The following is an 11,395-nucleotide window of genomic DNA, read 5'->3' as shown; positions in this document are numbered from 1 at the left end:
ATTTATTTTGAGAAAGAGAGAGAGTGAGCAGGGGAGGAGCAGAGAGAGAGAGAGAGAGGGAGAGAGACAGAGAGAGAGAGAGAGAGAGAGAGAGAGAGAGAATCCCAAGCAGGCTCCATGCTGTCGGCACAGAGCCCATTGCGGGACTTGAACTCACAAACTGTGAGGTCATGACCTGAGCCAGAACCAAGAGCCTGAGGCTCAAAGGACTGAGCCCCCCCAAGACGCCCCGTGGGCTCTGAACCACGTGTATATGTGGACTCCTTTTAGTTTTTAGTTTTAAAACCGTGGGCATGTACTTGACCGTGTGTCACGGTAACCGCCTTCCGCTGCCTTCCGCAGGCTGCACTTGCCAGTGGGCTACCACGGCCGCGCCTCGTCCGTCGTGGTGTCCGGCACGCCGATCCGAAGGCCCACGGGGCAGATGAGACCCGACGACGGTAAGCGACCCTCACGAGTCCCTGCTCCGTGTCCCCATGCAGCGGGTCCCGTGGCGCCGCGCGCACGGCAGCCCCTCTTTTCTGGTGTCTTGCAGCGAAGCCCCCTGTCTTTGGCGCCTGCAAGCTCCTGGACATGGAGTTGGAGATGGTGAGCGGGGCCTCCGTGCTCCCCGGGGCGGCTGGGCCCGGCGTCGGGCGGGAAGGTTCCGGGAGGGCCGCCTCCGTCCTCCCCCAGCTCCGTGTCTGAGCCTCCTGCTGCTGAAAGGGACCGGGAACTTCCAGGCCGTCCTGGCGGAGCCCACACGGAGGGGCAGAGGGCTCGAGGCCCCAGTGTGTGTCCCCTGCGGGGCCCGAACGAGGCCACGCTCCGCCTTCTGCTCCGTTCATACCGTACGCGGTGTTCTCACGATGGAAAGCCATGTTATTTTGCATCTTTGGGCTTTGGCGGGGTGCGTTCGCTGTTTAAACTCCCCTCGAGCGTAGTGCGAGCGTCAGTGAGCGCGGAGAAGGCGTGTGTTAGACGGCCTGGCCCCGGCCGACGGTGTGGGCGCTCGCACTCGGGGAGCCCTTCCCCAGAAACACACACAACACAAGGTGAGGTGGGGACTGGCCGCTGTGAATGTGGCCAGAGGNCAGTCACTGAGCGTCAGACTCTTGGTTTCGCTCAGGCCACCATCTCACGGTTGGGGAGTCTGAGCCCCACGTCAGGCTCTGTGCTGAATCCTCTCTCTCTGCCCCTCCCCTGCACACACACTCTCTAAATAAACAAATAAACCTGAAACAAATTAGTAAAGAATATAAACCCTACACATAGCAGGACCCAGGTGCGTCTCTCAGCCCCCGAGGTTGTGGCCGGGCCCACGCGAGCTCAGACCTGGGCTCAGACCCAGGGCTGCACATTTTTTCACCTTAAACCCTTTATTTTGAGGTAGTTGTAGAGTGATGTGCAGTTGTGCGCGGGAATACGGGGGGACCCCGACCCCGTGAACACGCTGTCCCCCGTGTGGCTGCACCACAGTGTCCCCCCCAGGGCGCTGACACTCACTCTCAGTTCCCTCACGCTGCAGGCATCACGGGACTCTGGGAAGTCCCCGGGGTGCGGGGACCGGGACGGAGAGGACTCTGCTTGCAGGGCAGGGTCTCCAGCCCCCTGGGGTCGGTGGCCTGTTGTGGAGACAGGCCCCCCGTGGGTCGGGAGCACAGGCAGGCAGATGGGGGGCTCCCCACAGTCAGCACCCGTGGCTCTAGGGGAGCCCCGGGGGAGCCCTGGGTGTCTCCTCATGGCGGGTGGGGCCGAGGGTTTGGGGGCGACCTGGTAGGGTGGGGACACGTCTCCTGTCCTGCTCTGTGATTTCTCGGGGCTCCGTCCAGAGTGAGGAATGTGTGGCCACTTGCAGAGAGCCCCCAGTCCCAGCCAGCCCCCTCCCTCGTGCAGGGGGGTGCCACGGGGCCCCTAAGAGGGGGTCCACGAGCCCGAGGCGCCGGCGCAGGGCCCCCTGCACGCAGGTGGACCCCCCGTTGGGGGTAGACAGCAGGCGGGGCACAGGAAGGGAAACTGTGTGCAGGGATGGGGGGCACAGATTTCCTCCACTCGACGGGCACCAGATTCTGTATAAGTGGGAGCCCGTGGGTTTTTTTCTGTTTTTAAGTCTCGATTAAAAAAATGCAGCTGAGTCAGGTTTTACACATGTCGCTGATTCTGTGCGATTTTGATGCCGTTCCCCCAGTTTTCCCTCCGATGGTGCCTCGGCTGCTGCCGGTTCCCGCCCTTGCCTGTGGTGATGGTTTTCTCCGGGTGGGGGGGCATCTGGCTCTGTCCGTGGCTGCACTGCGGACACTTTGGACCCCCCCTGGCTTGAGGACGAGCCCAGATGTGCCCGCCGTCCACAAGCCTCATGCAGCTGTCACACCTTGAGATGCGGCTCGTGGGGTGTGTGCAGGGGGCCTGGGGCGTGCTGAGGGAGGGGCGGGGCAGGCTGCTGCCGGTTCCCGCCCTTGCCTGTGGTGATGGTTTTCTCCGGGTGGGGGGGCATCTGGCTCTGTCCGTGGCTGCACTGCGGACACTTTGGACCCCCCCTGGCTTGAGGACGAGCCCAGATGTGCCCGCCGTCCACAAGCCTCATGCAGCTGTCACACCTTGAGATGCGGCTCGTGGGGTGTGTGCAGGGGGCCTGGGGCGTGCTGAGGGAGGGGCGGGGCAGGGGGGGCCGGGGGCCTCTGTCTCCCTGCCCGAGCGCGGGTCATGACTCGGAAATCCAGCTGGTTTGCAGGCCTGGCCCCTGGACGGGGTTTGGAAATGTCCGACCTTTGCCCTCCGGGCAAGTGAGGGGCAGGAGGGGAACCGGATTCTAATCCCTTGTCCCCTCGCCAGGCTTTCTTCGTAGGCCCCGGGAACAACCTGGGAGAGCCCATCCCCATTTCCAGGGCCCACGAGCACATCTTCGGAATGGTCCTTATGAACGACTGGAGCGGTAATCACGGGGCGTGGCGTCCCCGTGGGCGCTCTGCCTGGGGGAGGACGGGGTGTGGGGACGCTGTCACCGGGCCACGATGGTTTCCGGGTCCCGTGCGGGTCAGGGGCGGGGGCGTCGGTGGGCTCCATGCAGACTTGTCCGCTCTGAGCCCTTGGGCCAGGGACCTCCCCTCTCTGATCCAGTTTCTTGCAAGTTCCGTAGGGACAAGGCTGACCTCACGGCTGGCAGTTGTGAGCACGCTTGTGCTGGGCCCCGTGCTGAGTCTCTCCAGGGTTCTGGTGACATGGCTGTTCCCACGCCACACGCGAGGGGGTCGGGCACACAGATTTCAGTCAGTGGCTGAGATTGTGAGCTAAGCCCAGCGTCCAGGCCATCTCGGCCCCTACGCTTCATGTCAGAGTCCGGGGAAGCGTCTGCCTCCCACGTGGACGATGAGCGTCTAGTGCCTTCCGGGGGGACGGCCCGCCTGCCCTTGGGTCAGCCTTCTTTTTGCTGTGACTCGGCGCGGTGACCTGGGCACCGAATGCTGCTGCCCCTCGGCCGCGCGCAGCCGGGCCGGGGCCCGACGCCGCGGGGGAGGGGGCTTCCCGTGAGCCCCTGGGGGCCTGTGTCAGCCCCGCTCGCCTTCCCCCGCAGCTCGAGACATCCAGAAGTGGGAGTACGTCCCCCTGGGGCCGTTCCTGGGGAAGAGTTTTGGCACGACCATCTCGCCGTGGGTGGTGCCCATGGACGCCCTCCTGCCCTTCGCCGTGCCCAACCCGGAGCAGGTGAGCTCAGCCTGCGGCGGCTCCGAAGCCAGGCCCCTCCGCCTCGGGGCCACGTGCGCTCCAGCAGGAGACTCCGGCATGGAGACTCTGGGGTAGCTCTGTGCCCCCAGCGTGGCGGTGTGTGACCTCAGGCCGCCTGGCCGCTCCTCCGCCTTGGGCTTTCCCTGCCCCCCGCACACTTCTTGTGTGACCCTCAGGATCCGCTGAGGCCGGGTGGGGGGAGAGGGGGACCGGCTGGCAGGAGACTAAGGGGTCCTGGCCGGTGTCGGCCCCTTGCCCAGCTCCCCAGGTGGCAGAGTTCTGTGCGATGGCGCCGCCTGGAGCCCACCTGATAGAANCCCTTTGCCTTCCCCCCAACACTGTCCCCTGGTGTCCGCCCCACCCCCGCTGGGGTTTTGCACCACACGCCCCCCCAACTTCCCCCAGCTCACGTTTGCTGTGCTGAAAGCAAGCTTGGGGTCTTTCCCTGCGAGCAGATCCCCCACGAAGCTGTCCCCATCCTACATTTTCCTCCCTGAGACGGCCCCTCCCCGTCTGGGGGAGTCCACACCTGCCCCTTCCCTGGCCGGACCCCTGCCTGCCCGCCAGGCCGCACCCCTCCTGCGCCTCCCTGTCCCGTGAGATCTCCACCTTCCCAGACGCCTTCCCCGGAGCCCACGGGGTCTTCACACTGTGGCTGCGTCCACCTGCTGTGTCTTTGATGTTTTCCTGTAAAGCAGCTCCCGTTTTTAAACTCAAATGCATTTAGAAAAGAGACGGATTGTTTTTTGGTTTAGGATCATCTTTTACTCCACGTCTCTACTCCTGTCACGAGCCACCAAGTTCATCGTAAAAAAAACACATGAGCATTAAAATCACCCCAAGGTACCTCGTGTGGCGCTTCAGGAAAACACCGCGTTGGGCGGATGTGCGGACTCGTGGCCGGGGCTCGGCGGCCTTCCCCGCGTCCTGCACCCGGCCGCCTGGCCTGGCCCCCACCTCTGGCCCCCCACGTCCCTGGCCTTCAGGGGCGTCTCTGATGAGCCCTGTACCTTCGTGCTGCGGGTGCGCCCCCAGAGCCCGGTACGCGTGACTGCCGGTGACGCTGCCGTCCAGGGACGGCCCTTGTAGGTCAGGCCCCTGTGCCTGGGCCGGCGCAGCCCGCCAGCCGGCGCCTCTGTGCTCTGCTCTGCCCTCACAGGACCCCAAGCCCCTGCCGTACCTCCGCCACGACCGGCCCTACACGTTCGACATCAACCTCTCTGTCACCCTGAAAGGTACTGTCACGGCCTCGGAGGGTGTGTCCGGGTGGCCCCTGCGCCCGGTGCCATCGCCGGATGCTGTCACCTGCTGCTGCCTCAGAGCCACGTGGGGCCTTGCAAAGGAAAGGGGGAAGGGACACCCCGCGGGCCACCCTGGCCCGCAGGGCATTGGCGGACTGTCGCTGCGCCCTCGCCTCTTAGGGCCAGAAGCACGGAGTCCAGGACCTCCCTCCTCTGCCTGAATCCCTCTCCAGCAGCCCCGCCCCCCAGGGTCGCCCCAGCCTCCGCTCACACGCCACTGGTGACCCCTCCCTCCGGTGCCTGTTGGAAAGCCTGGCTCTGCTCCCCGGGGCCACACACCAGCCCCCCACACCCTAGCCCGGGTCAGCCTGAGAGCCTCGCAGACAGGCCCCGGCTCCGCTCCCATGGCCAGCAGAGCGTTCGTGCACAGAGCCTGGCCCCGCAGACCGTGGCCGGCGCCCACTCCACGCCGCTCAGCGGTGGGACTCGGGGCAAGGGGCGGGGCCTGTCTGTGCCTCAGTTTGTCATTTGTAGGATGTTAAGGACATGGATTCCTGCCAAGGTTTAGAACAGCGCTGGCACCCAGGACGAGGCCGGTGTCACCTCCGCTCCTGATGGGGGCCCTTGGGGCCACACGCAGACCCCTGGCCACGCCCTCCCTGGATGGCTCTCCTCTTGTCCTGCGTCCGCGGGCCAGGCCCTGCCGAGCGGCCGCTGCACCCCGCGAACAGGACGCCCCCAGAGGGAGGAGCTGTGGGCGGAGCTCAGGCCCGCGTGGTGCCCTCTGCACTAGCTGGTCCCGCTCTTCCGGGGAGACTTGGGGAGACTGCGGCTCGGAGGGGAAAGGGGCTCAGCCCCAGGCGCGGAGGAGACCCCTGTGCTCTTGGTCCTGCGTGGGGCTCCTCCTACGCACGGGCCCCCTCGGCGCCGCTTTGGTCTTGTGTTCACCGCCCGCCCAGAAACGTCCCGGGGGAGCCCGGGGGGCGGGGCGAGGTTATCAAGGAGGTGCAGTGTGGGAGATGTAGAAAGACCTAGAGCTGAGTGCAGCCCTGGGGGTGCAGTTCTGACGGCCCGTTGGGCCCGCGGGCCGTGAGTGGTGGGGGCCCCGCGCTGCCCTGTGCGGCCGCGGACGGGAAGCCAGCGCCCAGGACTCGGCGGGAGGAGTGTCCTGGCCGTGGGCCCTGAGGAATGGTCCGGCAATGCCTGGTGCCTTACGTGCAGTAGGTGTCTAATAACTGCTGACCAGCTTTATCGTGAAGCAGCACACCGCCCGTCCCTGGAGGAGCCGGCCAGGGACAGATGCCCCCGCTGTCCACGGGGCCCCTGGGGGCGTGGCACGTAGGTTTCCACGTGCGCACCGCCTCTGGGTGTCACTCCTGTGCGGGTCGCAGCTCCGTGGCCGCGAGCTTCACGGCTCTGTGGTGAAGTCATGGCGGACAATGACAGGCTTGGGCCACAGGGCAGTTTACCTTACAAACCCCCCCCCCTGCCCCCACCTGGACTAACGGAACGAGGGCCCCTGTCAGCGCTGCTCGTGTTTCCCACAGGAGAAGGGATGAGCCGGGCGGCTACCATATGCAGGTCCAACTTGAAGGTAAGCCTTGAAGCCGCTGGGCCGCCTCCTGGACGTGGGAAGGTGGGGGCTGGCAGGAAGGGGGTCGGGTCCATCCTGGAAGGCGGTCATGCAGTGCGCAGCCTCGAGCTTCCTGGGCCCGGAGCATCCGGGGACCTGTTCCTTCTGGAGGCCGCAGAGACCACCCCCCACATGCAGCCTGCATAGATGTGACCCGCGGTTTTCCTGGGGGACAGCAGATGTTCCTGGAAGGGTCTAGTCTCTGGCTTCTGCCCTGCTGGGGGCTCGGTGGGTCCAAGTCACTTCTTTTTTTTAAAATTTTTTTAATTTTTAAAAATTTTTTTAATGCTTATTTCTGAGAGAGAGACGGGCGAGCAGGGGAGGGGCAGAGAGAGAGGGAGACACAAAATCTGAAGCAGCTCCAGGCTCTGAGCTGTCAGCACAGAGCCCGACGTGGGGCTCAAACCCACGAATCGTGAGATCNCCGCTGGGCCGCCTCCTGGACGTGGGAAGGTGGGGGCTGGCAGGAAGGGGGTCGGGTCCATCCTGGAAGGCGGTCATGCAGTGCGCAGCCTCGAGCTTCCTGGGCCCGGAGCGTCCGGGGACCTGTTCCTTCTGGAGGCCGCAGAGACCACCCCCCACATGCAGCCTGCATAGATGTGACCCGCGGTTTTCCTGGGGGACAGCAGATGTTCCTGGAAGGGTCTAGTCTCTGGCTTCTGCCCTGCTGGGGGCTCGGTGGGTCCAAGTCACTTCTTTTTTTTAAAATTTTTTTAATTTTTAAAAATTTTTTTAATGCTTATTTCTGAGAGAGAGACGGGCGAGCAGGGGAGGGGCAGAGAGAGAGGGAGACACAAAATCTGAAGCAGCTCCAGGCTCTGAGCTGTCAGCACAGAGCCCGACGTGGGGCTCAAACCCACGAACCGTGAGATCATGACCTGAGCCGAAGTCAGACGCGTAACCGACTAAGCCACCCAGGCGCCCCTAAGTCACTTCTTTTTTAAGCAAACTTCTAACTGAAGCATAACACGCATGGAGGAAAATGCAGATTCCAAGTGTGAGGCTCAGTATTGTCGTCGAGTCATCATCCCTGTGCAGCCGGCACCCGGGCCAGGGAACGGAAGCTCTGCAGCGTCTCAGCTGCCCCCCGCTGTCCCCTCCCGTCACATTATCGCCACCCCCTCCCCCGCCAGGGTGACCTCACTCCTGACTTCTGTTGCCGTCCGTTAAGTTGGTGTGTTTTGTATAGAGATGGAATCATGGTGTGTGTTCTCCTCCCTCGGGCTTCTCTAAAGTGGCAGGTGCCTGATTGTTCCAAGTGGTTCATTATCTCACTGTGTAAATGTTCTACTCTTGGCAGACAGGTTGTTTCCGTTTGGGGCTAGTACAGACTTCCTACGAACATTCTAGAACATTCTAGAGCATTCTACAACATTCTGGTCTGCAGGGCATGTGGGTTATTTTCATTCAGGGCTAGTACAGAGCTACTACGAACATTCTAGTCCACATGGGCACACGGGCACTTTCCAGTAGGGTGTGTATCCAGGAATACAGTTGCTGGGTCACAGAGCGCATATACCTGCACACTCAGCCTAGAAGCTCTTCCAGACAGTTCCCCAAAGAGCTTGTGCCAGTCCGTGCTCACACTAGCCGCAGGTTAGCGTTTCAGCGGCTCAGCCGCTCCCGGTCCTGGGCAACACGCGCTGCTGGGCGCCTTCCCTGGAGCCAGCGAGGGTGAGGGACAGTTAGCATCTCCCTGATGAGCAGTGCGGCCGGGCGCATGTTTGTGTCGTCGCTGAACACTTGAACGTCCTCTGAATCAACGTGTTCCTGTTTGCTCTAGTGTCCCTTCGAATTAGACACTGTCCTGGGCTTCTTAGGTTGAGGAGAGATCAGGGNCCGTCGCCAGGAGGGGCAGGTCTGGGAGGCTGTGGGCTTGCGCCGCGTCTGAGCACCTTGGTGGCCACGTGGTCCTTGGCCCCCTCCCTCCTCCATTCCGGGCCTGCCCTGACATCCTGCTTGAATCATTCTGCTCCGTTGCCCGCATCTGCTTCAGGGTCCGGGGGGGGGGGGGGATGCAACCGAGGTCTGCTCACGGGAAGCCTCTGCTGTGACGAGGTCCTAAAGCACGACAGCTCAGGGCTCAGGGGCCTCCGCAGGGCGGCGTGTAGTTGCCGACAGAGGAGCAGGTTGCAGACTGAGGGCGTGAGCAGGGAGGTCTGCCTTCTTGGGGGCGTGTGAANCTGCCGGCCAGCAGGGGCCCCAAGAGAACACCCAGAGGCCGTCTGCCTGAGTGGCCGTGAGCCGCCGGCCGGAGGCTGGGGGAGCCACCTTTCTGCCCCGTCTCCCCACCTCAGTACATGTACTGGACGATGCTGCAGCAGCTGACCCACCACTCTGTCAATGGCTGCAACCTTCGGCCGGGGGACCTCTTGGCTTCTGGAACCATCAGCGGGCCGGTGAGTCTCCGATGACCCTGGGGCCTGCCCCCCACGCAAACCAGAGGGCCCTCAGCTCACCCTTCGGGAGGGACGGCCCGCCCAGGGTGGGCGTCCCCTGCAGCTCCTCCTTCCTATAGCTTCGTCCCACGGGGGCACCCAGGGGGCTCAGGTTCAGGCCTACAGAGGCTGTCACAGCGGGCAGCTGCGCCCGTGTGCATGGGGGACAGTCAGGGAACGGCCGAGGAGCCTGCTGGGCCCCCCAGGAAGAGGCGGCCCCAGTGCTGTGGCCCCCCGTCCCCCCTGCCTGTCACCATAAGCCCACGGTAGTCATGGAAACCGAGGAGATGACAGTCTGGGGCCACACGTGTGCCAGTTGCTTCTGCAAAGTCCCGACCGCAGCCTCCAGGTCGGTGGGGGATCCTTTCCCGGGGCGGGGGGCGGCAGGCGCGGCAGCATCAGGGCACGCCGCTCTGCACTCCCGCGTCCCGAACAAAGCGGGCACAGTGCAGACGTCCCACCGGGGCAGGGCCTTGGGGACATGGCACCCCAGCCCTGCCCGGGGCCCCCAGGCTCCGCAGGCGTGCCCTGTGCAGCCGACACGCTCACCACGTGGGGCTCTCTCCCCCTCCTGCCGCGAAGGAGCCGGAAAGCTTTGGCTCCCTGCTGGAGCTGTCCTGGAAGGGGACGAAGGCCATCGAGCTGGGGGACGGGCAGACCAGGAAGTTCCTGCTGGACGGGGATGAGGTCGTCATCACAGGTGAGGGCGGCCGGGCCGTCTTCCCCTGGTGTGCGTGCCCCGCTGTGACCGCGCCCCGCTGTGACCGTGCCGCGCTCCGGGCTGGCCGGGGAGCCGTCTGTCCTCTCTCGTCCCCACGCTCGCGTCCCCAGGCCTGTGTCTGCGTGTTGTGGCCTCCCCCCTGCACCGGCCTTGGCTGCCCGGGACTTCAGACCGCGGTCTCCGGGGCCGGAAAGACCGCAGGGTCCCACGGCGTTTCCCTCCTTCCNGTGCCCGTTTCCGGCCGTGTCCCATGACCCGGGTGGGCCTCCCAGCTGCGCGCTCGAGGGGGCCGCGCGGCTGCCGGGTGTTATTACCAGAGGGAAGGCCCTGTAAAGGTCCGCAGCACCCCCTTCAAGTCACACACCAGTCGGACTCCAGGCGCCACTGGCTGTGTGACCTTCACCTGCACTGACCCGTCTGACACGGTGGCCGGGGATGCCGCCGTCTGCAGCCAGTGGGGGGTCCACCGCTGTCTTCGTGTGACTCAGGTCACGGGCCTCCCTCGCAGGGACCACGGCCCTCTTCTTCTCTGGCCTCCACGCAGCCCGGGGCCCTGGGGGTGCAGGACAGTGTGGGGGCCCGGGGCCCGGGGTCTGACACGTGTCTGTGTGTCCGTCCTTCTCCTCCGGAGCCACGCTGGGCTCCCTTTAAGTCACAGCTGTTACATGTCACCGTCTGGCCAGAAGCTCGTCCGTGTCACCTCCGTGGCCTCAGGCCATGGCTCTTTGGAGCTGTCTGCCTCCGGCCTCTCCGGCCCCCCCACGGCGGCCTCACGGGACGAGTGCACCACACGTGTCTCCTGCCGTGGCCTCCACGCCCGTGCACACCTGTTCCCCCAGCGTCCCGGTGGACTCCTATCCACCCGTCAGGTCCCAGCCCAGATGCCCCTCCTCCCTGCTCCCCTGCCCTCCGGGCTGACTGGTCTGCGCAGGCCCCTCCACTTCCTCGCGGTCGTTTCCAGGACCCGAGGGCCTACAGCCCCTATCTGTGCAGCGTCGTGCGGGGGCCTCGCCCACAGTCCGTCTGACCCTCGTGACCCGAGAGGCGCTGCGCTCTGAGGTCAGGCGTGTGGCCCTGTCACTCACATCACACCAGCCGGCACTTGCTGGGCATTCGCAGGGCACTGTTCTTGTGTCCACACATCAGTCTGTGGCACCCGTGCCGTGGGTACCGTCCCGCGATCCGCTTCCCAGACAAGGAGCCTGGGTTCTAAGGGGACCCGGTCCTGGGGCCCAGGCTTGGAGCCCAGGCATCAGTCAGCAGACGTGCTGTCTGACCCCAAACCTGCTCGGGGGGAGGTGCCCACCCGTCAGGAAGGCTGTGATCCAGTGTCAGAGGGTCCCTGGGGGCAGGTGTGCCCACCGTCCCCTCCCCCCCGCGGCTCCGCCCAGCTCCGGGGGTGGGTGTTGCTCTGCCCAGGGCCCAGCGGAGCCTGACCCTGACCCTGTCCCCCTCTGCCCAGGGCACTGCCAGGGGGATGGCTACCGCGTCGGCTTCGGCCAGTGTGCTGGGAAAGTGCTGCCCGCCCTCCTGCCCGCGTGAGGCTCTCGGCGTCCTGGGCCCGCGCAGCTCAGCCCTCGCCCCGGGGATCCGCGCCCTCCGCGGCCGTGGCCCGGCCCTCCTTCGGCGGTAAATAAAGCCATTGTGTTTGGTGGCCGCA

The 11,395-nt window shown here is 64.9% G+C and overlaps 1 protein-coding gene across 1 annotated transcript in view; it reads left to right on the top strand.

Annotated features, from left to right (window-relative positions):
- FAH (fumarylacetoacetate hydrolase) overlaps positions 1-11,395 on the top strand; it is a 19,344-nt gene extending 7,949 nt beyond the window's left edge. The window contains exons 6-14 of the mRNA XM_077774287.1: positions 343-440; positions 536-588; positions 2,812-2,911; positions 3,551-3,681; positions 4,862-4,937; positions 6,491-6,537; positions 8,874-8,975; positions 9,597-9,714; positions 11,198-11,395. Of these exons, the coding sequence (XP_077630413.1) occupies positions 343-440; positions 536-588; positions 2,812-2,911; positions 3,551-3,681; positions 4,862-4,937; positions 6,491-6,537; positions 8,874-8,975; positions 9,597-9,714; positions 11,198-11,277 (805 nt within the window). The 3' untranslated portion in view covers positions 11,278-11,395. The remainder of the gene's footprint in view (positions 1-342; positions 441-535; positions 589-2,811; positions 2,912-3,550; positions 3,682-4,861; positions 4,938-6,490; positions 6,538-8,873; positions 8,976-9,596; positions 9,715-11,197) is intronic.

This window comes from Crocuta crocuta, unplaced genomic scaffold, assembly GCF_008692635.1.
Source record: "Crocuta crocuta isolate KB4526 unplaced genomic scaffold, BGI_CrCroc_1.0 scaffold7, whole genome shotgun sequence".
In the NCBI taxonomy this organism is placed as follows: Eukaryota; Metazoa; Chordata; class Mammalia; order Carnivora; family Hyaenidae; genus Crocuta; species Crocuta crocuta.
Note: the sequence above shows the minus strand (reverse complement) of the source record. Positions and strands in the feature narration are given on the sequence as shown.